The sequence below is a fragment of the Phacochoerus africanus genome, chromosome X, assembly GCF_016906955.1.
Source record: "Phacochoerus africanus isolate WHEZ1 chromosome X, ROS_Pafr_v1, whole genome shotgun sequence".
Taxonomy (NCBI): domain Eukaryota; kingdom Metazoa; phylum Chordata; class Mammalia; order Artiodactyla; family Suidae; genus Phacochoerus; species Phacochoerus africanus.
This window is the reverse complement of record NC_062560.1, coordinates 22,298,664-22,325,232: the sequence shown is the minus strand read 5'-3', so window position 1 is coordinate 22,325,232 and position 26,569 is coordinate 22,298,664. Positions and strand designations below refer to the sequence as shown.

At 39.6% G+C, this 26,569-nt stretch overlaps 1 protein-coding gene and 1 non-coding gene across 2 annotated transcripts in view; one reads left to right on the top strand and one right to left on the bottom strand.

The window, feature by feature from the left end:
- APOO (apolipoprotein O) overlaps positions 1 to 13,732 on the top strand; it is a 68,101-nt gene extending 54,369 nt beyond the window's left edge. The window contains exons 8-9 of the mRNA XM_047765436.1: positions 8,306 to 8,371; positions 13,474 to 13,732. Of these exons, the coding sequence (XP_047621392.1) occupies positions 8,306 to 8,341 (36 nt within the window). The 3' untranslated portion in view covers positions 8,342 to 8,371; positions 13,474 to 13,732. The remainder of the gene's footprint in view (positions 1 to 8,305; positions 8,372 to 13,473) is intronic.
- Positions 10,927 to 11,056, bottom strand: LOC125119009 (small nucleolar RNA SNORA19). The gene has a single exon (XR_007132973.1). It is a non-coding gene; the product is annotated as a small nucleolar RNA SNORA19 (small nucleolar RNA).
- Positions 13,733 to 26,569: the final 12,837 nt, after the last annotated feature.

Below are 26,569 nucleotides of genomic sequence, written 5' to 3'. Positions count from 1 at the left end.
TGAAAAGGCAGAGAATTATGACTCAGATAAGGGAACAAGAAAAAACCCAGAAAAACAGCTAAGTGATCTGGAGATTACTAACCTCCATGAAAAACACTTTAGACTAATGATAGTAAAGGTGATTCAAGATCTTGGAAATAAACTGGAGGCAAAGATTGATAAATTGTAAGAAACATTGAGCAAAGAAATAGAATATTTAAGGATTAAACAAGCAGAGATGCAAAATACAGTAACTGAAATAAAATATTCACTAGAAGGAACCAACAGCAGAATACAGGAGGCAGAAGAATGAGTAAGAGAGGTGGAAGACAGACTAGTGGAAATCATTGATATGGGACATAAAAGTGAAATAAAATTGAAAAGAAATGAAGACAGTCTAAGAGAACTCTGAGACAGTGTTAAATGCACCACATCTGTATTATAGGGTGCCAGAAGTGGAAGAGAGAAAGTGCCAGAGAGAATATTTGAAGAGATAATAGCTGAAAGACTTCCCTAACATAGGAAAGGAATCACTCAAACCATAAAAAATAAACCCAAGGAGGAATACCCCAAGACACGTATTCATCAAACTGACCAAAATTAAACACAAAGAGAAAATAGTGAAAGCAGCTAGGGAAAAGAAACAAATAACATACAAGGGAACCCTGATAAGGTTATTGGCTGGTTTTTTTTTTCAGCAGAAATTCTGCAGGCCAGAAGGGAGTGACACTATGTACTCAAAGTGATGAAAAGAAAAAACCTCCAACCAAGATTACTCTACCCAGCAAAGCTGTCATTCATGTTTGAAGGAGAAATCAAAAGCTTTGCAGACAAGCAAAAGCTAAGAGAATTCAGCACCATTAAACCAGCTTTACACCAAATACTAATGGAACTTTTCTAGGTGGAAAAGAAAAGGCCACAACTGCAAATGAAAACTATTGCAAATGACAAGGCTCACCAATAAAGGCAAAGGTATGAAATCATCCACACACAAATATGCTACCAAAACCAGAAATCATGAGAAGAGTAGGGTACAAATACAGGATAATGGAGCTGCACTTGCAGTTAAAGAGACCAACAACTTTAAACAATCTTGTTTATATATAGACTCCTCTATATCAGAACTTCATGGTAACTGCAAACCAAATATCTACAATAGATAACACACACAAATAAGAAAAAGCAATCCAGGAGTTCCCATCATGGTGTAGCAGAAACAAATCCAACTGGGAACCATGAGGTTGCAGGTTCGATCCCTGGCCTCGCTCAGTGGGTCAAGGATCTGGCATTGCCTCGAGCTGTGGTATAGGTCACAGACGTGGCTCAGATCTGGCATTGCTGTGACTGTGGTGTAGGCCGGCAGCTACAGCTCCAATTAGACCCCTAGCCTGGGGACCTCCATATGCCATGGGTGCGGCCCTAAAAAAGACCAAAAAAAAAAAAAAAAAGAAGAAAAGAAAAAGCAGTCCAAACACAACACCAAAGATAGCCATCAAACCACAAGAGAAGAGAACAAGAGAAGAAGGGAAGAAAAAAGACCAACAGAAGCAAATCCAAAACAATTAATAAAATGGCATTAAGAACATACATATCAATAATTACCTTAAATGTAAATGGACTAAATGCCCCAACCAAAAGACATAGACTGGCTGAATGGATACAAAAACAAGACTCATATATATGCTGTCTTCAGGAGACCCACTTCAGTTCTAGGGACACATACAAATTAAAAGTGAGAGAATGGAAGAAAATATTCCATGCAAATGGTAATCAAAAGAAAGCTGGGGAGTTCCCGTCGTGGCACAGTGGTTAACGAATCCGACTAGGAACCATGAGGTTGCGGGTTTGGTCCCTGCACTTGCTTAGTGGATTAACGATCCGGCGTTGCCGTGAGCTGTGGTGTAGGTTGCAGACGCGGCTTGGATCCGGTGTTGCTGTGGCTCTGGCGTAGGCTGGCGGCTACAGCTCCGATTAGACCCCTAGCCTGGGAACCTCCATATGCCGTGGGAGTGGCCCAAGAAATGGCAAAAAGACAAAAAAAAAACAAAAACAGGAGTAACAATACTCATATCAGACAAAATAGGCCTTGAAATAAAGAATATTATGAGACAAAGAAGGACATTACATAATGATCAAAGGATCAATCCAAGAAGAAGATACAACAATTGTAAATATATATGCACCAAACATAGGATCACCTCAATATATAAGGCAACTGCTAGCAACCTTAAAAGGAGAAACTAACAATAACATAATAATAGTGGAGGACTTCAACAACCCACTTACAGCAATGGACAGATCATCCAGACAGAAAATCAACAAGGAAACACAGGCCTTAAATGATGCATTAGACCAGATGGACTTAATAGATGTTTATAGAACATTCCATCTAAAAGCAGCAGAATACACATTCTTCTCAAGTGCACATGGAACTTTCTAGGATTGATCGCATTGTGGGCCACAAATCAAGCCTTGGTAAACTTAAGAAAATTGAAATCATATCAAGCATCTTTTTCAACCAGAATGCTGTATGACTGGAGATCAACAAGAAAAAAAACTGCAAAAAAACACCAACACCTGTAGACTAAACAACATGCTACTAAACAACCAAAGGATCATTGAAGAAATCAAAGAGGAAATTTAAAAATACCTAGAAACAAATTACAACAAAAATAGAACAATCCAAAACCTATGGCAAAAGCAGTTCTAAGGAGGAGGTTTATAGCAATACAAGCCTACCTCAGGAAATAAGAAAAAGGTCAAATAAACAATCTAACTTTATACCTAAAGCAACTAGAGAAAGAACAGACAAAACCCAAAGTTAGTAGAATGAAAGAAATCATAAAGATTAGAGCAGAAATCAATGAAATAGAAACAAAACCATAGAAAAGATCAACGAAACTAAAAGCTGGTTCTTTGAAAAAGATCAACAAAATTGATAAACCCTTAGCAGACTCATCAAGAAAAAAAGAAAGAGGACTCAATAAAATTAGAAATGAAAAAGAAGTTACAACAGACATCACAGACATACAAAGGATCATTAGAGACTACTACAAGCAACTATATGCCAATAAAGCAGACAACCTAGAAGAAATGGACAAATTCTTAGAAAAGTACAGTCGTCCAAGACTAAACCAAGAGAATTAGAAAAGATGAACAGGCCCTTCACAAGTACTGAAGTTGAAACCATGATTAAAAAACTTCCAGCAGGAGTTCCCGTCGTGGCGCAGTGGTTAACGAATCCGACTAGGAACCATGAGGTTGCGGGTTCGGTCCCTGCCCTTGCTCAGTGGGTTAACGATCCGGCGTTGCCGTGAGCTATGGTGTAGGTTGCAGACGCGGCTCAGATCCTGCGTTGCTGTGGCTCTGGCGTAGGCCGGTGGCTACAGCTCCGATTCAACCCCTAGCCTGGGAACCTCCATATGCCGTGGGAGCGGCCCAAGAAATAGCAACAACAACAACAACAACAAAAAAGACAAAAAGACAAAAAAAAAACCAAAAAAACCTTCCAGCAGGAGTTCTCATTGTGGCACAGCAGAAACAAATCTGACTTGGAACCATGAGGTTGCAGGTTTGATCCCTGGCCTCACACAGGGGGTTAAGGAACCGGCATTGCTGTGAGCTGTGGTGTAGGTTACAGACGTGGCTCGAATTTGGCATTGCTGTGGCTCTGGCGTAGGCTGGCAGCTACAGCTCTGATTCAACCCCTAGCCTGGGAACCTCCATATGCCGTGGGTGTGGCCCTGAAAAGACAAAAAAAAAAAAAAAAACCTTCCAGCAAACAAAAGTCCAGGACCAGATGGCCTCACAGGTGAATTCTATCAAGAATTTAGAGAAGAGTTAAAACCTATCCTGAAACTATTTCCAAAAATTGCAGAGGAAGGAACACTCCCAAACTCATTCTTTGAGACCACCATCACTCTGATACCAAAACCAGACTAAGATACCACAAAAAAGAAAATTATAGGCCAATATCACTAACGAACATAGATGCAAAAATCCTCAACAAAATACTAGCAAACTGAATCCAGCAATATATCAAAAGGGATTTATCACAAGGATGCAAGGATTTTTCAATATCTGCAAATCAATCAGTGTCATACACCACTAACAAACTGATGAATAAAAACCATATGATCCTCTCAGTAGATGCAGAAAAAGCTTTTGACAAAATCCAACACCCATTTCTGATAAAAACCCTCCAGAAAGTGGGCACAGAGGGAACCTGCCTCAACATAGTAAAGGTCATATATGACAAACTCACAGTTAACATCATTCCCAATGGTGAAAAGCTGGAAGACTTCTCACTAAGATCAGGAATAAGACAAGGATGTCTGGTCTTGCCACTACTAGTCAACATAGTTTTGGAAACCCTAGCCACAGAAATCAGAGAAGAAAAAGAAATAAAAGATATCCAAGTTGAAAAGGAAGAAGTAAAACTATCACTGTTTGCAGATGACATGATACTATACCTAGAAAATCCTAAAGATGCTACCGGAAAACTGTTAGAGCTCATCAATGCATTTGCTAAAGTTTCAGCATACAAAATTAATACACAGAAATCAATGGCATTTCTATATACTAACAATGAAAGAGCAGAAAGAGAAATTAGAGAAATAACCCCATTTACCATCACATCAAAAAGAATAAAATACCTAGGAATAAACCTATGTAAAGAGACAAAAGACCTGTACTCTGAAAACTACAAGACACTGATGTGAAAGAAATCAAAGATGACACAAATAGATGGAAAGACATACCATGGTCTTGGATTGGAAGAATCAATATTGTCAAAATGACTGTACTACCCAAGGCCATCTACAGATTCAGTGCAATCCCTGTCAAATTACCAAGGACATTTTTCACAGAACTAGCACAAAATATTTTAAAGTTTGTTTGGACGCACAAAAGACCCAGAATGGCCAAAGCCATCCTGACAAAAATCGAGCTGGAGGAATCAGGCTCCCTGACAGACTACTACAAAGCTACAGTCACCAAACAGTATGGTACTGGCACAAAGACAGAAATAGAGATCAGTGGAACAGGATAGAAAGCCCAGAATTAAACCCATGCACCTGCAGTCAATTAATCTATGACAAAGGAGGCAAGAATATACCATGGAGAAGACAGTCTCTTCAATAAGTGGTGCTGGGAAAACTGGACAGCTACATGTAAAAGAATAAAATTAGAACACTCTCTAACACCATACACAAAAATAAACCCAAAGTGGATTAAAGACCTAAATATAAGACCAGATACTATAAAACTCCTAGAGGAAAACATAGGCTGAACACTCTCTGACATAAACCACAGCAATATCTTCTCAGATCCACCTCCTAGAGTAATGACAGTGAAAACAAAAGTAAACAAATGGGACCTAATTAAACTTAAAAGTTTTTGCACAGCAAAGGAAACCCTACACGAAACAAAAAGACGGCCTCCAGAATAGGAGAAAATATTTGCAAATGAATCAATTGACAAGGGGTTAATCTCCAAAATTTATAAACACCTCCTCCAGCTCTATACCAAAAAACAAACAAACCCATGAAAAAATGGGCAGAAGATATAAACAGACAATTCTCCAAAGAAGACATGCAGATGTCCAAAAAAAAAGCATGGAAAGATGTTCAACATCACTAATTATTCTAGAAATGGAAATCAAAACTACTCTGAGGCACTGCTTTACACTAGCCAGAATGGCCATCGTCAAAAAGTCTGCGAACAGTAAATGCTGGAGAGGGTGTGGAGAAAAGGGAACCGTCTCACACTGTTGGTGGGAATGTAAATTGGTGCAACCACTATGGAAAACAATATGGAGATTCCTCAAAAAAATAAAAATAGAATTACTGTTTCATCCTGCAATCCCACTCCCGGGCATCTATACAGAGAAAACCATGACTTGAAAAGATACATGTAGCCCAGCGTTCATTGCAGCACTATATACAGTGGCCAAGACATGGAAGCAACCTAAATGTCCATCAACAGAGGAGTAGATCAAGAAGATGTGGTACATATACACAATGGAATATCACTCAGCCATAAAAAGGAAAGAAATAATGGAATTTGCAGCAACATGAATGGACCTAGAAATTATCATGCTGAGTGAAGTTAGACACTTATATGTGGAATCTAAAAAAAGGATACGATGAACTTTGAAGAACAGAAACTGACTCACAGACTTTGAAAAACTTATGGTTACCAAAGCAAACAGTTGGGGGTGGGGGGAGGGATGGGCTAGGGGTTTGGGATGAAAATGTTGTAAAATTGGGTTGTATAAGTATAAATATAATGAAATTCATGGAGTTAAAAAAGCCAACAACAATTAAAAAAACAAATAGCTAGGTAGGGAACTACATGGTTTTTATGACTGACCTAATTGTTGGACGTGATTATCTCATTTACCTTCATAAGCTTTTTTTAATCTCTTCTTGTTCTTCATTAACACGTACCCCAATTTCCTTTTAAATATTCATATCTCTCATACCTCATTCCATTTGTTTATTCAACAGTTGTTTGGATGCTGTGTACTAAGAGGTCCTAGGGATATTGTACCCTCATGAAACATATATTAGTGAAGGATTCAAACATGAATGTAAGAATTAAACAAATCAGGAAATGCATGGGTGCTGTGAATGTAAATAAAAGGTTCTCATCTAAATTGAAGGACAGACAGGGAGAAGCCTTGGTCTAAAAGATGAACAGCATTTAGCTAGACAAAAATTGGAATTGACCAGGGTAAGTCAAGAGATTTATTTTGCAAAGGTTTTATCTCAGGGAAGAGCTCAGCAAGTTGGAAGAGCAACAGCAAGAAGGCTTCTGGGGCTTTGTGTGTGGGGGCGGTGTGTGAGTGAGTGAGTGAGTAAAAGTGGCTCTGGAGGAATAGAGTAAGGCCCACAGACACTGAATCCTATGGAGCTCTGTTCAGAGCAGCAAGTAGACCTGGGTGTTGTGTGATGATCTCCCAAGCAGTAGGTATGGCCTTGTTCCCTAGAACTCTGTTGTCAAGTGGATGTGGTCTGTAGATAGGGTGACCATATAATTTATCACCCATGTGAGGATACTCTTGCAAGTGAAAGGAGGCACTATTAGGCTGGGAGAGTGGGTATATACCGATATCTATAATTTGGGCAAGCCAGGATGTATGATCACAGTGCTTAAAGAGGAGTTTTCAACCATTCCAGTAAGCCTGACATTGCCTGGAAACCATGCTCTGAAATTGCAGGGTTGGGCATGTGTTCCTGCTTTCTCACATTCCCCCTCCTTCACTCAGGAACAACTCTGCTAGAAGGTCACCAGGAGAACCTGCACCAAGTCTAGACAACAGAATCACAGCCCCATTGCCCACCCATCTGAGGCCTAGTGTTTTTCAGAACCTTGACGTGCATCAGGTCTTAGTAACGTTTTCAGAATTAAAGTCTTAAAAACATAGAAAGAAAGTAAGGCCTTAAACATTTAGCACATGAGCCTTTCCCACTAGAATCTTTCCTACATCACTTCTCATGGATGACATGACCTAATTATATGTTCCCAGATGGCGGCCAGGTAGAATGGGTGTTGGCCGGTTATAAACTCTTTCAGAGTAAACATGTTTTGTGATTGGCCCCTATGGTGGATGATATATTTAGCTACATACCTACAAGAAGCATTGCCATAGGTGTAAAACCTTCTGTAACAATGGCAGTGGCATGAAGTAGTAAAAGTAGAAATCTTTTCACTATTGATTGGATTTTTTATAGAATCAACTGTTGGCTGAATATCCGTAGTGAGGATTAATGGAGCTTTATTTCCTGCTCTCTGTGACTCTGTGCCTGAGTCACTTTCTACGGCAGGGCCCTCAGGGAGCCCTAGTAATTCCTTCAGTTTGTACAGATATGGGTCACTTTGCATTAAATTAAATAAAATTCAGCCAAATACTGAAGATGTGCAGTTGGAGATGGTAAACTCTTTCTTTAGAAGTTTCACTGTTTCTTCTCAACTGCATTAATATTCTTACTTTTTATAGAAGATCATGGACTTGGAGAATAGACACATGGTTGCCAAGGGGAAGGGGGAGGGGGCAGGATGGATTGGAAAGTTGGGGTTAATAGATGCAGACCATTGCCTTTGGAATGGATAAGCAGTGAGATCCTGCTGTAGAGCACTGGGAACTATATATCGTCACTGATTATGGAGCATGATAATGGGAGAAAAAAGAATCTATACGTGCATGTGTAACTGGGTCACCATGCTGTACAGTAGAAAATTGACCAAATACTGTAAACCAGCTATAATGAAAAAAAATAAAAATCATTATTTAAGAAAAAATTCTTACTTTTCGTTTTACCAGCCAGGAAATGTGAAGAATCCACCTGGAAATAAATAGAATACTCCACGCTCTGCCCGTTTAAATCAGGTAAAGAACAAGCGAACTCTTCATTTTTAGCATTATTAGCACCAACAGAAATGACTTGTCTTTAATTTAATTAATTATAGCCATTTCAACTTCATGTGGAAACATAAGGGTCAAGATGATATTTCATTCCGTCTTTAATTTGTGGGCTTAAGTGCCATAACTTATTAATTGTGTGTTCCTGAGAAGTACCTGGATTTTTTAGACAAGCTAGAGCTCAATGTTGAGATTTGTCTACAAACCTATTTCAAACATTTGAAAAATGCCATACTTTGATTTTGGCCACCCCGCAGCATATGGAGTTCCGGGGCCAAGGATCAGACCCAAGCTGCAGTTGTGACCTATGCCATAGCTGCAACAACGCCAGATCCTTAACCCACCATCTGGGACGAGGACCGAACCTGTGTCCCAGTGCTCTAGAGATGCCACCCATCCCATTGTGCCACAGCGGGAACTCCTGCCATCATTTTCTAGGCTTATTTTTTTTTTTAAATCTTTCACTATAGTAAGCACACTTGTGTTCATCTAGTAATCATTCAATAAACATTTGCTGAATGCATGAGTGTTGCAGAAAAGCTCAAGATTATATATCTAAAGTAAGTGAGATAGGGAATTCATAGGTGTAATTTTTTTTGTCTTTTTGTCTTTTTAGGGCTGCAACCATGCTCAGCATATGGAGGTTCCCAGGCTAGGGGTCTAATCGGAGCTACAGCTGCCAGCCTACACCACAGACAGCCACAGCAACGCCAGATCCAAGCTGCGTCTGCAACCTACACCACAGCTCATGGCAACGCTGGATCCTTAACCCACTGAGTGAGGCCAGGGATTGAACCCGAAACCTTATGGTTCCTAGTCGGATTAGTTTCCGCTGCACCATGACAAGAACTCCTGTTTTGTTTTTTTTAGAGCCACAGGTGCGACATCTGGAAGTTCCTGGGCTAGGAGTCAAATCAGAGCTACAGCTACTGGCCTATGCCATGTGGGTTCAGTCCTTTGCCCTGTTCAGTGGGTTAAGATCTGGTGTTGCCATGAACTGTGGTGTAGGTCACAGATGAAGCTTGCATCCAGCATTGCTGTAGCTGTGATGTAGGCTGGCAGCTGCAGCTCTGATTCAACCTCTAGACTAGGAATGTACATATGCCACAGGCGCGGCCCTAAAAAGACTAAAAAATAAAAAAATAAAAGCTCTGGGTTTTTCTTTCTCAAGCTGTCTCCATATTTTTGGAGACCCAGAGAGTTATAGAGTTTTAGAATTTGAAAAGGATCATCTCACCCAACCCCCAACCTGAAGCATAAATCCTCTGTAGCTCTGTGTGTTCCCACTTTTTGCCTCCGCTGATAGGAAAAGCACCCCACAGGGCAGCCATCTTTGAGCAGTTCTAATTTTTAGGAAGCTGTTTCTTTCTCTTTTTTTTAATTTAAAAAATGTTTTCTGGAGTTCCCGTCGTGGCGCAGTGGTTAACAAATCCGACTAGGAACCATGAGGTTGCGGGTTCGGTCCCTGCCCTTGCTCAGTGGGTTAACGATCCGGCGTTGCCGTGAGCTGTGGTGTAGGTTGCAGATGCAGCTTGGATCCCGCGTTGCTGTGGCTCTGGCGTAGGCCGGTGGCTACAGCTCCGATTCAACCCCTAGCCTGGGAACCTCCATATGCCGCGGGAGCAGCCCAAGAAATAGCAACAACAACAATAACAACAACAAGACAAAAAAAAAAATGTTTTCTAAAGTAGATGCACAGGCACATACAGAATGGTATGTAGAATGGCATTTTATTTAAGCAATTCTACAAGCAGAAGAACACTGATAGATAGACGAATTGAACAAATCTGATTGTTGGTTTCCATCTGATTAATTTTTTAAGTTCACCAAAACCATTTTTTTTTTTTTTTTTTTTGCCATTTCTTCAGCCACTCCTGCGGCATATGGAGGTTCCCAGGCTAGGGGTTGAATTGGAGCCATAGCCACCGGCCTATGCCAGAGCCATAGCAACACGGCATCCGAGCTGCATCTGCAACCTACACCACAGCTCACGGTAACACTGGATCCTTAACCCACTGAGCAAGGCCAGGAATCGAACCTGCAACCTCATGGTAACTAGTCAGATTCATTAACCACTGAGCCATGACAGGAACTCCCCAAAACCATTTCATCGCTATCTTTATTAATGCTTATTTCTCCCTTCTTTCTAGTTTCTTCATTTAAGGGACTAGATATTTTTACCTTATTAAAAAAAAACAGTAATTGTGCTTGAATTTCCCTTTTCCACATAATTCTTTTTGTGTGTTTGTGTGTTTTTAGGGCCACACCCACAGTATATGGAGGTTCCCAGGCTAGGGGTCAAATGGGAGCTCTAGCTGCCGGCCTACACTACAGCCACAGCAACTCAGGATCTGAGCTGGTTCTGCGACCTACATCACAGTTCACAGCAACGCCAGTTCCTTAACCCACTGAGCAATGCCAGGGATCGAACCCACATCCTCATGGTTACTAGTTAAATTTGTTTCCACTGCACCACAACAGGAACTCCCTTCACATTATTCTAATTCTGAATTTTTTTTTAAATTTGTCTGAAGGGGACTGGCAGCATTAGTATATAGTTATACTGCTAGTGAACCTTTAATTATTTGTATAGCACATAAGAAATAACAGTGCTCACATATGCAAGAGAAGGCAGGTCAATGAAATGTGCACAGGAAGCTGTTTCTTATACTGAGTAAAAATATGTTTCCTTATAACTCCTACACATGGTCCTGTTCTTGCCTTAGAGGGGTCACAGAAAATAAATCCAGATCCTTTGTCACATCACAGCCCTTCATACAGTAACCCCAAGTTAGCATTTCTCAAATTTTCTTATGCAGGTTAAGCTGAGGAGTTTGTTGAAAAGCCAGAGGCTTAGGCCCCCACCCCAGAATTGGCACCTCTGGAGAGAGAGACTAGGTGTGTATCATATGTGCTATTAAAAGGGCAACTAGAGGGACTTCCCGTCGTGGCTCAGCAGTAACAAACCCAACTAGGGTTCGTTAAACCCTAAAAGACAAAAAAAAAAAAAGGGGGGGGGGCAACTAGAGGGTAAACAAGCAGGAAGCCACACATGTCCTTCAAAGACTTTATACTGAAAATGGTTCTATTTCTCTACCAGGGCAATGAGCCACAAAATAAAGGGAAACTATGTAAATATCCACTTCATTTTTCAAAAATATTCAGGGCCAGAGTTCATTGTACTGTGTTCACCACCTTGATTTCATTCATTTTTTTAAAATTCTGTATTAGAGATATAGTTTTAAATTATAAAATTAATGCATATTTGTCACAAATTTTTTAGATATTTTTAAAGCTTCGCTCATCCTCCATTCCTTTCCCAGAGGTAGTTGCTGTTAATAGTTTAGTATATTGGAGTTCCCGTCGTGGCTCAATGGTTAACGAATCCGACTAGGAACCATGAGGTTTCGGGTTCAGGCCCTCACCTCGTTCAGTGGGTTAAGGATCCGGTGTTGCCGTGAGCTGTGGTGTAGGTTGCAGACACGGCTTGGATCCCGCGTTGCTGTGGCTCTGGCGCAGGCCGGCGGCAACAGCTCAGATTAGACCCTTAGCCTGGGAACCTCCATATGCCGAGGGAGCAGCCCTAGAAAAGGCAAAACAACAACAACAACAAAATAGTTTAGTATATCACTCCAGACTTTTTTCTCTATGTATAACACACATATACACACATGCACACATGCATCCATACAGGCTTTTGGGTTTTTGACAAAATGAGGTCATATTTCTTGTACTGTTTTGCAAGTATACTGAGAGCTCCGTGAAGGCCCATATTATAATTTTATTATCACACTTAAAGAAATTAACACTAATTTTATAATATCATCTAATATGCAGACAGTATGCAGATTTCCCTGATTGTCTCATTAATAACTTTTTACAGTTGTTTGTTTGAGTCAGGATCCAACCAAGATCTGCCCACTGCATTTGATTTATGAGTCTCTTAAGTCCATTTTAAACTGTAATAGTTCCTTCTTCCTCATTTTTCACTTACCATCTGTTTGTCGAAAAACAGTTTATTTGTCCTTTAGAATTTCCCATGTTCTGGCTGTGACTGAGTGCATCCATTTAGTGTCATTCTGTTTATCTCTTGGCTCCTCTCTTTGTATTTCCCTTAAACTGATAGTTGGATCTAAAGGCTTAATCAGATTTTTTGATAAGAACACTTTGTAGCCAGTGCTATGTTTAGCTGTGTTGAATGAATGAGTGAATTCGCTTCTTGGCTTTTTTTTCACTTAATATGTCATGTACATCTTTCTCTCTCGGTATTCTTTCCACCTGTAGTTTCCTAATAATTTCCTAGTATGTGCTACCATGATCTGTTGAATCCTTATTAATATAGACTGTTTGCAGTTTGTAGGTTTTTTTTTTTAAAAACAATGCAGTAGATCTGTTGAATTTTTAGAGAAGCTCAAAACAGATTAAGAAACTGAGATAGAAAAGGTAAGCTAGTGGTTTACAAGTTTGAGTTTTTAGTTTTACATTAAAATATCAAGTGAGTAGTCACTGGCCTCTAAAATATTTATAAACCTCTAATTGCTAAGTAGATTCATTACAAATTAGGAAAAAAGCAATCTGGAACAGAATGGGTTTGTCTTCGTCATGTCTTTGTATTGATGTGTGTTTCATTCCAGAAAAGAATGATAGGGTGATGTGAGGAAGGCTATGCGTCAGACTAGCAATGATATAATCGTGCTCTCCTCCAGCACATGGATGGAAATGTAGTTGTTTGGTTTTCAGAAGGAGAGAGATGTGGTGTGCCATTTAGGCACTTATTTTTAATTTATTCATCCATCTGTTTAATTATTGATGACATACATAGCCAGTTGAGAATCTGCATGTAGTGTTGATGTCAACACACAACCTTTCTGGTTTTTAGAGTACCCGTTTATAAAATGGGAATAATTATAGTTTTCTCTGGCTCATTGTGATCCTCATGGTCATGTAATGGTAATATAAATATCTGAGGCGGTTTCTCTATTTAAACTTAAAAGAATTTTCACAATGCAAAATTTTAGAGCTGTTTTTATTTTGGGGACACTGTTTATTTATGTTTCTTTATCTTTCAGTTATAGGTAAACATTGGAAACTCCATACGGTAAACCAGTATTTCTACAGGAAAATGGCAGAGAAGTCATTACTGAATGTAGTAAATTGGCATTCTTCTTCAGGAAAAAGTATACTAGGCCTTTTTTGTTATCTTGGGTGATGCCATACTACAAGAGGACTAATCTGAAATTCTTTCACCTAGAGATAATGTATACGCCTTAGAACTCCTTGTTCTCATGTTGCTATTTATGTATATAATTAAAATTCTAAGTTAAAAAAAAAAGTCATACTGCTCTTTATTTTCTCATATTATTTATCAAGTGACAGTTGAGGTGTATCTGGTGTCTGTGTGTGTGTATGGTGTGTGTGTCTGAGTGTACATGTACGTGTGTATGCGGTATGTGCATGGTGTGTGTCTGTTAAAGAAAACCATTCGGTCTTCTTAGGGTAGTATCAGCTGGCAATCTCCAGAGGTTGAGTTGAGAAGAGTGGCTCTGGAGCTGAGAGACAACACCTCGATGACCAGCACAATGAACAAAATTGTAAGTAAGTTTACCTGACCCTGATTAGAAGACACACAAAAGAAAACAGTGACCATGACCCTTGTTGTGTGCCAGTGCCTCCCAGCTTCTCTAATCTTCTGGTTTTTGAATGCCAGCAGGGAATGTGTAACAAATGAAGTAGTTTCTGCCTCTGCAGTGGAGGAATGGTATGTGGTTGTGTATGTTGGTTCTCTGTATGTAGGCCTTGTGTTCGCCTGTGTCCTCATTGAACTCCATCTTTCCAGTGCTAGTGAGAATAGCAGGAGTCTCTTGACTTGTCAGCCAGCCAGGAAGGATGGAGGGGGAACAATATATGAAAGAGAATTGAGAATTTCCAAATTTCAGTCAGACTTAAAAATTACAAATCATCCTTGTATTCTTGCGGCATCAATTTAATTCCTAAATTGTTGACCTACCTTCCAGAACTGATAGCAATTGATAAGACAGTAATACACAGATGGAACATGCACATGTTAATGTTAAAAACACTTGATAGAGCCAAGACGACAGGAATAGTGCCAGCCTTGCTACTGAATTAATGAGCTGAAGCATATTTGTCCCTAAAATAATCTGCCTAGGGACCCAGAAATCTTTTATTTCCTTTTATATGGAAATAATGTTGTGTTACCATATCAACCCTCCAAATATATTAAAGCTGTGCCTAAATTATAATATCTCATTATAAATATACTGTTATTATTTCAGCCTCTTCCCATTCACTTGGCTTCCTATATTACCTCCAGAAGGTAGAGAATCCACAAGTCTCCTCGTTCTGGAGATTGCTTGATCGAGAGAAGATGAAAGAATGAATGGCCCCCACCACAGTGAGCTCTGGAGGTCATCAGTCAAAAGGTGTTTCAGTACCTCCCAACTGGAAAGGTATTATTTCTGTTTTTAACAGTTTCATCATATTGAAACATTGTCTCAATGCCTCTTAACCCCCCTGCAAGAAGGGGAAGATGGGAGTGCATCTCATGGAGCCAGTGCCTAGTAGTTTCTGGCCATATTTACGGTAATAAGGGAACTCAGTTGCTTTTATACTGTGAACTTTTCCTTTCATGGTTGGTTGTATCCCATGCTGCCTTTTTTTGTTTGTTTGTTTGTTTGTTTGTTTTTGGTATTTAATACTTTTTGCATGCCTTCCATGAACTTTGAACTGTAGAGAATATAAAATTTGCATATTATAATATCTTGCATTTCCCTAGCTCTTTATACTTTTCAAAGTGCTATTTTATATCTTTCCTTCCTTGGCTTATTTCCTGACTTCCATGTATTTTGTACTCTGTTTTTCTCTATCCTGAGATAATACTCTGTTTAAATTTACACCTTTTATTCTGTTTCTTATGACCGTTTTTTCTTACAATAAGACAGTGACTCTCAATCCAGTTTATCTCAAACTTAATCAGGATAGTTCTATTTGAACAACTTCAGGGCTTTAGAGGGAACATTCTCTACCATACAGAGTGATTTAAGCTCCTCCGAAAAGACAAATGTGGCATGTTCTGTTCTGTGGTAATGTGTCCCAAGAATGATTGCTAGTCAAAAATCAAGATTTAAAAGAACTTGTTTCAATGGGAACAATAAGGGACTTAAAGAATGCCTTCATCAGTCTTATCACCTGTGTTACACCTTGGGACATAGTCACAATAATTAGTAGCTAGAAGAATCAAGGCCACCTGAGGGACCACCCACCTGAGCAGTGGAGTAGCAGGTGCCTGGCTGGGTTGCTCGGTTAGCAGCTTTTGTCCTAAGTGCAGTGCTGGATCCCCGCCCACTAGTGGCCCGTGTAATGCAAAGCACTTCCCTAAAGGATCAACAGTATTATACCCAAGTGGCCCAAAGAAAATTCAAAATAAAGGTAAAATCCCTGTGTTCACATATAGAGATATAAAATGCAACTTGCTTGTGGTTAAATAACAAATCTATGACAGTTAAAATTAGGCCATCTAATGAGTATTAATGATTTCATTAGTTTAAAGATAAAATTCAGAATGCTTGAGTTCAGCAAAAAAAGAGAGATTGTTTTCCTCATTGTCCTATCTTGATGAACCCACTTTGCACTTATCTTTTGGGAAAAGCTGGGTAGTTAGAGGAACATTTTTCTTTGTGACCAGCACCATTCATGCTTATTTAAGTAAGCTGAGGAATTTACCATGAGTGTAAGTTTTCATTTTAATTCATTGTACTCACCCAAGTTAATACAAAAACCAGTGTCAGAGGGACCAGCAGTGTATTTGTGGGACTAAACCCTCATCGGAGGCTCAGTTTTAATTAAAAGTAAATATTTGCATCTGTGGTTTTGTTCACCACTGGTTGAAAGAAACTTGCTTGAGGTTTTGGTTTTCAGCCTGTACACCTCCTGTCTGATGTCTTGTTCCCTTCTGGGAGGTTTAGATTTCAAGTCAATAATTAGCCAGCGCATAGTTCTAAAGGTACAAGTAGGTCAAACTCCAGCCATGACCAAAGTTCAGGCTTATTTAGGTTTATGAAATGATAGCCAAGAAAATTTCTCAGTGGGAGAAAAGTTTGTTTTCATGAACAAAAGTTCCACTATTTCACATTTTGTTCACTTACAGTGCTGAGTGAGTCATCTGTGTTTCACATTTAAGGGCCTTTATCTTCATAGTTCTAGAGCTTAGCTGTTGGACTTTAGGTGTGACTCTTGAAACCAAAAGAAAAGTGAAGGAAATGACTCTTCTCCCTGCCCACCCTCCTCACTGTGAAGTGATGTTCAGACTCAGCCCTGGCAAAGTCAGTCTGTAAGCTCTCCTCTCAGGTGCATCTGGAAGATTCCCTTCAGTGCCAGCCTGTCTTGGGAGTGTACAAGGCATGTGGGAGCACAAGCAAAAGGCAAAGATGGAGGAAAATATAGTATTCAAAGACCAATGCCCACACTCAGAAGTGAAGTCACAGTGAGTCCTTTAAATGCTTAGAAGACACAATCCTGGGATTTTGTTAGTGACCTCAAACTGGAGTGTAGTTTGAGGAGTGATTTTAAATGGTTTTGTTCCCTACAGGGAAAGTATCAGCTTTTAAATATCCACCATCTAATTTATCTTCCCTATCTCTTCTAAATTATGAGAAAATGGCCTCCTGGTAATGATAGTCTTAATACATACATTACTTTCTCCTGAAACCTAGGAAGACAAGAAGAAAGGGATTGTTAAAATGGAATAAACACACAAGGAAAGGCTGGGGAGAGGGAGATAATAGGACTATTTTTGCAGTAGACTTGGTGGAACCGTTTGCCTCTTGAAATGAGAGCTTAGCTGTTGGACTTTAGATGTGACACTTGAAAGCAAAAGAAAAGTGAAGGAAATGACTCTTCTCCCTGCCCACCCTCCTCACTGTGAAGTGGTATTCAGACTCAGCACTGGCAAAGTCAGTCTGTAAGTCAGTCTCATATCACATTGATACAAATAGAAAGAACCAAAATGTTTAAAAACAAATTCTACAAAAAGCAAGGAAGATAATACCAAAAGTCTCATATTGACTTTGTAAACTTTGGTTCCATGTGTCCAGTATGGCCCTTCCTGTAATGAATGCAATATGATACATTTCTCCCCATTTTTTAAAGTTTGAGATGGTTATCGTGTGTCTTTGTGGCATTTTGTGGGTCATATATCTGATTCATTTTCTGAGTTCTTTGTCAGGAATGCAACCCTCCATTGCAACACTGCTCAAAAGGGAGGCTGTGATGCATTTGGAGGCATGTTCTCTGCAATAGGAAGTCGTGTTGTTTCCGTGAAGAAAAGCAGAAACTGCTCAGTTTATTGTTGGCCTTGCTGAGGCTTTTCAGAACTGGAAGTGACCATGCTGCTCTCAGGGCCTTCCCCACTTTATGCGCCTCACTTGCTTCCTGTTGGTGAGGGTGGGGAGGAGAACGTGTCTCTGTACCTCCCCTCTATCCTGTCAAGCAAACATGGCACTGTTTTCTACTCCTCACTGTGTGTTACTGGCTATTTGTGGTCCCATTGACCTAAAGATGCTTAACTCATGACTAATAGATTTCTTTGTGTGATTGCTCTTTTCCCCTTGGCACACCTTCTCTTCCTATTACTTGTTTCTAGGCAGGAGGTGAGTTTTAAGAAAACCTTGCACCCTTGCAAACCCTTTTTAACTTGTTAAATTGAATTCACCATCACCCTTCAGTTCTGAAGAAGTGAATTTCCAGATATAAAAACCTTTTTTCCTCTGAACTCCTGGATCACTTTCCAGATTTCTTATGGCTTCATGTATATTCTACCCTTGTTAGTTCACACCTGATCTCTAGTAAAACTATAATCTCCCTGAGGCCAGGGCAAGTATCTTCCTTTTTAGTGTTTCCTCGGTGCTGACCTAATGCATTGATGTGTACATTGCAAAATGAATGTTCAGTGAACTCTTGTTTCAATCAAGCCTTTGAAGATATCCATAGGTATTGGATTTGTTTCACTGCCACCAATCTGAGAGTGTATATTCAAATGTTTCTGACTACCAAATCTAAAAACAGAGGTGATGTGTTAGGTACTCTGTAAAGGCCTTCAAGCCCTATAACTTTTCCCTCTTAGATTTATTAAGCAGTCGTTGAGTGCATGGTCTAGATATTTTGTTATGGTAGGCAGGGAGGAGAAATACAGTTTACAATTCATATGCAAAGACAAAACAAGTACACAAAACAATCAGAATAATTATAGGGCGGCATCATAACATAGAAATTAACTATCTAATAGATATTGATTCTGTATATTGGTCTTGTTCAAAGAAGCACCCAAGGATATTTGTCTAAAACATGAATATAATGTACCTAGGCAGTGGTTTTACCTTTTTTGTGTGTATACACTAAGATTTTTAGAGAAGGAAGAATAGTAATCAGAGGAAACAGGCCTGGTAAAACAGAAAACATTGGATGGATGATTTTACTTTTACTCCGTTAGGACCTAACTTGTGCTCTCTTTGTGTGATCACTGTTTCCCCTTGGAACACCTTCCCCAGCAGGTCCAGCAAGAGTTAGCTTTTTTGAGGCACCTTTGATGTACTCTTCTAGCTCATTCCTTAATGTCATTGCATATAGACAAGATTTTATGTCTTATTACTTTCAGTATAAATAGGAACTTAAACATCTGGATAGGAGTAACACCAGTTGGGATCCTGCAGGTTGTGCTTTAATGAATAGATGTGTTCAATTTAAAATTAGTATCGGTGAGTTCCCATTGTGGCTCAGCAGGTTAAAAATCTGACATAGTCTCCGTGAGGATATGGGTTCAATCCCTGGCCTCACTCAGTGGATTAAGGATCCAGCATTGCCTCAAGCTTTGGCATGGGTCACAGATGTGGCTTGTATCTTATGTTGCCATGGCTGTGGCATAGGCCCGTATGCCGCAGGTATGGATATAAAAAAAATAAATAAATTTTTAAAAATTACTACCTGTTTGCATCGTAAGGTATGCTACTGTCCTTTAAAAATCTCTTAGCTTAGGGAGTTCCCACTGTGGCTCGGTGGTTACCAACCTGACTAGTATCCATGAGGATGAGGGTTTGATCCCTTGCCTCGCTTAGTGGTTTAAAGGAGCCGGCATTGCTGCCAGCTGTGGTATAGGTCACAGATGGTGCTTGGATCCCGCATTGCTATGGCTGTGGGAAGTTCTCTAGCCTAGGAACTTCCATGTGCTGTACCTGCAGCCCTAAAAAGCAGAAAAATAAAAATAAAAATAAAAATCTCTTAGCTTAAACATGTACCATATGATATCTACTATTTGTAATATACTTATTTTTAAGTCATAGACTGAATAAACTTCATGTCACTAAAATGATGACAAAATCAGAATATTACTAGATACCAAATTTGAATGTTTCCTTAAGTAAATTTCAAGTTAGAGCTTGAATGAGTTCCATGGCCTCTATGCAGAAGAGAGTTAACATAGCAGGCCCAAGATTGCCTTCTTGAGAAAGGCCTGCTTGCAGGGTTGGCCCTTAGGAAACTCAGCTTCTCAAAAGTTCTCCAGGCTAATAAAAGCTAGAGCACCAGGCTCTGCTCTGTCAGGTCACATTGATTTTGCAAACGATGTGATTTAAGACAATAACCTGATTTCCTTCTGGGGACCATGAATTTTGGTAGTTCATGGGTAGGAGCTGCCTGTGTGACCAGCCCCCAATAAAAACCTTGGGTGCTAGAGTTCCCGTTGCAACGCAGCAGAAACAAATCCGACTAGTATCCATGAGGATGCAGGTTTGATCCTTGGCCTTGCTTAGTGGGTCAAGGATCTGGCATTGCCACGAACTGTGGTGTAGTTCGCAGACGTGGCTTGAACCACGTTGCTGTGGCTGTGGTGTAGGCTGGCAGCTGTAGCTCCGATTTGACACCTAGCCAGGGAACTTCCATATGCTGCAAGTACGGCCCTAAAAAGCAAAACAAACAAACCAACCAACCAACCTTGGGTGCTGAGTCTCTATAATGGACTTCCTTAAGTCAGAAGCATTGCACATGTGTTGCTGCGGTTTTTCTGCTGCTCATGTATCCTTTCCAGGCTGAGAGGAAGAGAGCCTCTGAAGCTCATGCATGCATTTCTCCAGACTCTGCCCTTGTCTTTTTCACTTGCTGGACTTGACATGTACCCTTTGCTGTGATAAACACACATAAGATAATTGTATGCTGAGTACTGTGCATCGTCTCAGCGAATTGCTGAATGTGTCAGAATCTTGAGGATCCCCTGAAAGAGCATGTTGAGATGATTTTATTTACGTTGTGCCATCTTCCCCTCTGCTTTAGATAAAAAGACATAAATAAAATGACTATTATATTTATATTATATATTTCCAGGTCATGAGACATTAAAAAAGTTTTTGTCTTCCTTAAGCAAAAAGTATTTTTTGAGGGCCACAGAAAACTCTTAAGCTCCCTTATGTAGACCAAATTAGTGATTGGATTTTCTTTTTTTTTCTGATTCTCACAATAGAGTCTTTCTTCCTTCCCTCACGCTATGGAGGCAAGCTGTTTGAGCTAGTTCATAAGTAAATAGGTCATAAACTGCACTCCATTCAAAAGTGACGTACTTATGAAAGTATTTATTTGTCCTCCACAGAGAGCACTAGCTCGTTTCAAATATTGTTCTCAGCCTAGATCAGAATGCTAAAGAGCACACATTGCACATTTTGTTTTAAACACAATAGTTTAATTGTTTGTCTTTCGATGGTGCCATAAATATTTCCCTGGGAAAGCACTAACAAATAGGTAAGACATTTAGATTGTGTGGGATCACAGACCTAAATGTAAGGGCTAAAACCAAAACTCTCAAAGGATAACATAGGAATAAATCCTGGTAAAGGAGGGAAATCATGACCTTGGTTGGGCAATGCTTCCTTTGATACAGCACCAAAAACACAAGTGACAGAATAGATAAATTGGGTTATTTCAAAATTTAAAAACTTCAGTACTATAGATAATACTATCAAAAAATTAAAAGACAACCCATTGAGTGCAGAAAATATTTGTAAGACATGTATCTGATAGGAGACTGCATCCAGATATATAAACAACTTTTACAACTCAATAATAGAAAGACAAATAACCCAATTAAATTGGGCAAAAGGGAGTTCCTGTTGTGGCTCAGTGGGTTAAGAACCCAACATAGTCTCCATGTGAATGTATGTGGTGATCCCTAGCCTTGCTCAGTAGATTAAGGATCTGGCGTTGCTATGGCTGTGGTGTAGGCCTGCTGCTGCAGCTCTGATTCAACCCCTGGCCTGGGAACTTCCGTATGCTGCAGATGTGGCTATAAATTTTTTAAAAATTTAAAAACTGGGGAGTTCCCATCGTGGCTCAGTGGTTAACGAATCCCACTGGGAACCATGAGGTTGCAGGTTCGATCCCTGGCCTTGCTCAGTGGGTTAAGGGTCTGGCGTTGCTGTGAGCTGTGGTGTAGGTCGCAAACGTGGCTCAGATCCCATGTTGCTGTGGTTCTGGTGTAGGCCGGCAGCTACAGCTCCGATTAGACCCCTAGCCTGGGAACCTCCATATGCCAAGGGAGTGGCCCTAGAAAAGGCAAAAAAGACAAATAAAATAAAATAAAAGTAATAAAAATAAATAAAAACTGGGCAAAAGACTTGAACAGCCATTTTTTCAAAGAAGGTATACAAATGGCCAATAAACATATAAAAAAGATGTTCAACACCATTAGTCATTAGGACAATACAAACGAAAACCACAGTGAGATACCACTTCTCATCTACTAGGTTGTCTTTAATTAAAAAACAGACAGACAGTAACAAGTAGAGGAAACAGTCCTGCAGTTCCTCAAAATACTGAGCCTAGAGTTATCATATGACCTAGAAATTCCGTTCCTAGGTATATACCAAAGAGAAATGAAAACATGGTCATAAAAACTTGTACACAAATGACCGTAGCATCATTACTGTAACAGCCAAACAGTAGAAACAACTAAATGTCCATCAACAGATGAATGGATAAAATATTTTTCATACAGTGGAATATTATTCAGCCATGAAAAGTAATGACATATTGATACATGCTACATTGATGACAATTTAAAATCTTATGCTAAGTGAAAGAAACCAGTCACATATTGTGTTGTAAGATCACATATGATTCCATTTATTTGAAATGTCCAGAATAGGCAAACCCATAGAGACAGAAAGTAATTTAGTGGTTGCTTTGGGCTGTGGAGTGTGGGGGTGAAGTAGAGTATATCAATCAGGGTTCCGTTAGAGAAACAAAACAAGTAAGAGATATATATTGAGAAGTTAATTGCAAGAATTTGGCTTAGGTGATTGTAGGGTTTAGCTTAGCAAGTTCAAAATGCATATGGCAGGCCGTCAGGAAGAGTGGGCTGGAACTGTAAGGTATGAGCTGAAGCTGCAGTCCATAAGTGGAATTTCTTCTTTAGGGAGATCTTAATTCTACTCTTAGGCCTTTCAGTTGATTGAATCAAGCCTACTTAGAGTCAATAATTATGGACTTTTTTTTTAACACAGTGAAGGGGATTTATTAAACATTCACGAACATTCAGTTCAGGCCTCAGGGTTGGTTTCATTCAAGGGCTTGATGGTTTTGTCAAGGACATGTTTCTTCCTATAACTCCTGTTTCAGTGTCAGTTCCATTGTGAGGCTGGCTTTTTTTTTCTCTACATTTTTTTTTAATATTAAAGTATAGTTGAATTTCTGTCATGGCTCAGCAGAAACAAATCTGACTAGTATCCATGAGGACGCAGGTTCGATCCTTGGCCTTGCTCAGTGGGTTAAGGATCCGACATTGCTGTGAGCTGTGGTGTAGATCACAGGCACGGCTTGGATCTGGCATTGCTATGGCTGTGGCGTCGGCTAGGAGCTACAGCTCCAGTTGGACCCGCAACCTAGGAATCTCCATATGCTGCAGGTGCGGCCCTAAAAAGACAAAAAAAATAATGTTAAACTGGGAACTATATCTAGTCACTTATAATGGAACGTGATAATGTGAGAAAAAAGAATGTATACATGTATGTGTAACTGGGTTACCTTGCTGTGTAGTAGAAAATTGACAGAATACTGTAAACCAGCTATAATGGAAAAAATAAAAATCATTATAAAAAAATAAAATAAACACCTAAAAAAAAGTATAGTTGATTTGCAATGTTGTGCCACTTTCTGCTGTACAGCAGAGTGACCCAGTCCTACAGATGCACACACACACCGTTTTTTTATGTTATCTCCCATCATGGACTATCACAAGAGACTGGATGTAGTTCCCTGTTCTATAGAGTAGGATTGGACCTCATTTCTTATCCATTTCTTATCCTCATTTCTTATCCAGTTTGCATCTGCTAACCCCAAACTCAGTCTATCCCACTCCCTGCCACGTCCTCCTTGGCAACCACAGGTCTGTTCTCCATGTCTGTGAGTCTGTTTCTGTTCTGTAGACAGGTTCATTTATGCCCCCCTGCTGTTTTAGGTCCGCACCTGCGGCATATGGAGGTTCCCAGATTAGGGGTCAAAAGGAGCTATAGCCACCGGCCTGCACCACAGCCACAGCAACACCAGATCCAAGCCGTGTCTGTGACCTACACCTCAGCTTCTGGCAACGTCAGATCCTTAATCCACTGATCAAGGCCAGGGATTGGACCCGAATCCTCATGGATCCTAGTTGGGTTCATTAACCACTGAGCCACAAAGGGAACTCCACTTGTGCCATATTTTAGATTCCACATATAAGTGATATCATATGGTATTTGTCTTTCTCTTTCAGACTTACTTTACTTAGTATGAGAATCTCTAGTTGCATCCTAATTATGGCCTTTAATACACCTACAAAATAACTTTCACTGCAGTACCTAGATTAGCGTTTGAATACCTAGGGACTGTAGTCTAGCCCAGTTGATACATAAAACTACCATCATGGGATGGGGCATGAAGAGGGAGTGACAGGTAATGGTTTTCTTTTTTCTTTTTCTTTTTTTTGTCTGCTCCTGTGGCACATGAAAGTTCCCAGCCCAGGGATTGAACCCATTGCCACAGCAGTGACCCGAGCTGCTGCAATGACAACTCTGGATCATTAACCCACTGTGCCACAAGAGAACACCTAATGGTTCTCTTTCTGAGGTGTTGAAAATGTTCTAAACTTGGTGATGGTTGCACAACTCTGAATATATGAATTACCATTGACTTGTACACTTTAAATAGGTGATTTGTATGGTTTGTGGATTATATCTCAATAAAGATGTTTTATTTATTTTTTTATTTATTTTTTCATTATAGCTGGTTTACAGTGTTCTGTCAATTTTCTACTGTACAGCGTGTTGACCTGGTTTCAATAAAGATGTTTTAATAAAGTCCCCTGGAGGCCTAATGGTGAGGACTTGGCACTTTCACTACTGCAGCTGGGGTTCAATCCCTGGTCTAGAAACTGAGATCCCACATTAAGCCTCTGCAGGCTGAAGAAAAAAAAAAAAAAAAGATTCTGTATTTGCATACCCATGTTCATAGCAACACTAGTCACAATAGTCAGGAGGTAGAAGTAACCCAAATGTGCATCAACAGAAGGTGTGGATAAATAAAATATACTATATACCAAAATGGAATATAACTCAGCCTTAAAAAAGAAGGAAATCTAAAACAAAAAAAAATTATTTTTAAAAAGGAAAGAAGTCCTGTCACAGGCTATACAATATGGATGATCTTGGAGGACATTATGCTAATTGAAATAAATCAGTCACAAAAGTACCATGTGATTCCACTGATATGGTATCTAAAGGACAGTAGTTCCCTCCTTATACACGGTTTTACTTTCTGCAGTTTCAGTTACCCAGAGTCAACTAAAGTCCAGATAAATTAAATGGAAAATTCCAGAAATAAACAATTCATAAATTATAGATTACCATTATGAGTAGTGTAATGAAATATCACACCATGCCACCTAGGACATGAGTCATCCCTTTATCCAGCCTATCTGCACTCTATATGCTAACTGCCCACGAATCACTTAGTAGCCACCTCAGTTACCAGACTGTCTTCCACAGTCCTCATGTTCAAGTACAGTACAGGCAGACCTCAGAGATGGAGTAGGTTCAGTTCCAGACCACTGCAATAAAGTGAATATCACAATAAGGCAAGTCACATGAATTTTTTGGTTTCCCACTGCACATAAAAATTATGTTTATACTGTACTAAGAATGCAGTAGCATTTTGTCTAAAAACTCAGGGTACATACCTTAATTAAAAATACTCTTAAAGGAGTTCCCGTTGTGGCTCAGTGGTTAACGAATCCCACTAGGAACCATGAGGTTGCGGGTTCGGATCCTGCGTTGCTGTGGCTCTGGTGTAGGCCGGCGGCTTCAGCTCCGATTAGACCTCCATATGCTGCTGGAGCAGCCCCAGAGAAGGCAAAAAGACAAAAAAAAATTTTTTTAAATACTCTTAAAAATATTACTAAAAAGAGCTGACCATCATCAGCCTTCAGCAAATCATAATTTTTTTATAATAGTAACAGCAAAGATCACGGATCACAAGTATTATTATTATTATAACAAGTATAATAATAATAAAATAGTTTGAAATACTGAAAGAGTTACCAAAATGTGGCACAGAGACAGAAAATGAGCAAATGCTTGGAAGTGCTCTCATACACTTGCTTGACACAGGGTTGCCACAAACCTTCAATGTGTTAAAAAACAAAAACAGTACAATTAAAGCAAAGAACAATAAGATGAAGTACACCTGTATTTAGAGTTAGGTCCTATCTGCTCTTTCAGACATCCACTGCAGGTCTTAGAATGTATCCTCCATCGATGAGCAGGGACTATTATAGTCAAATTCACAGAAACAGAAAGAATCATGAACTGGGATGAGGGGGAAATGAGGAGTTCTTGTCTAATGGGTTCAGTTTCAGATTTGCAAAATAAAATTCTGGAGATCTTTTCTATAACAATGTAAATGTACTTAACACTCCTGAACTTAAAATATATACTTAGAAATGGTTAAGATAGTAATTTTTTATCACAATTTTAAAAATTAAAAAACTTGTCCTATATTGCCTGAGCAACACCCCTTATACTCTGCCCCAACACTGTTCTGTCCATTACCATGTTCATAGTCTCTGAAATGAAA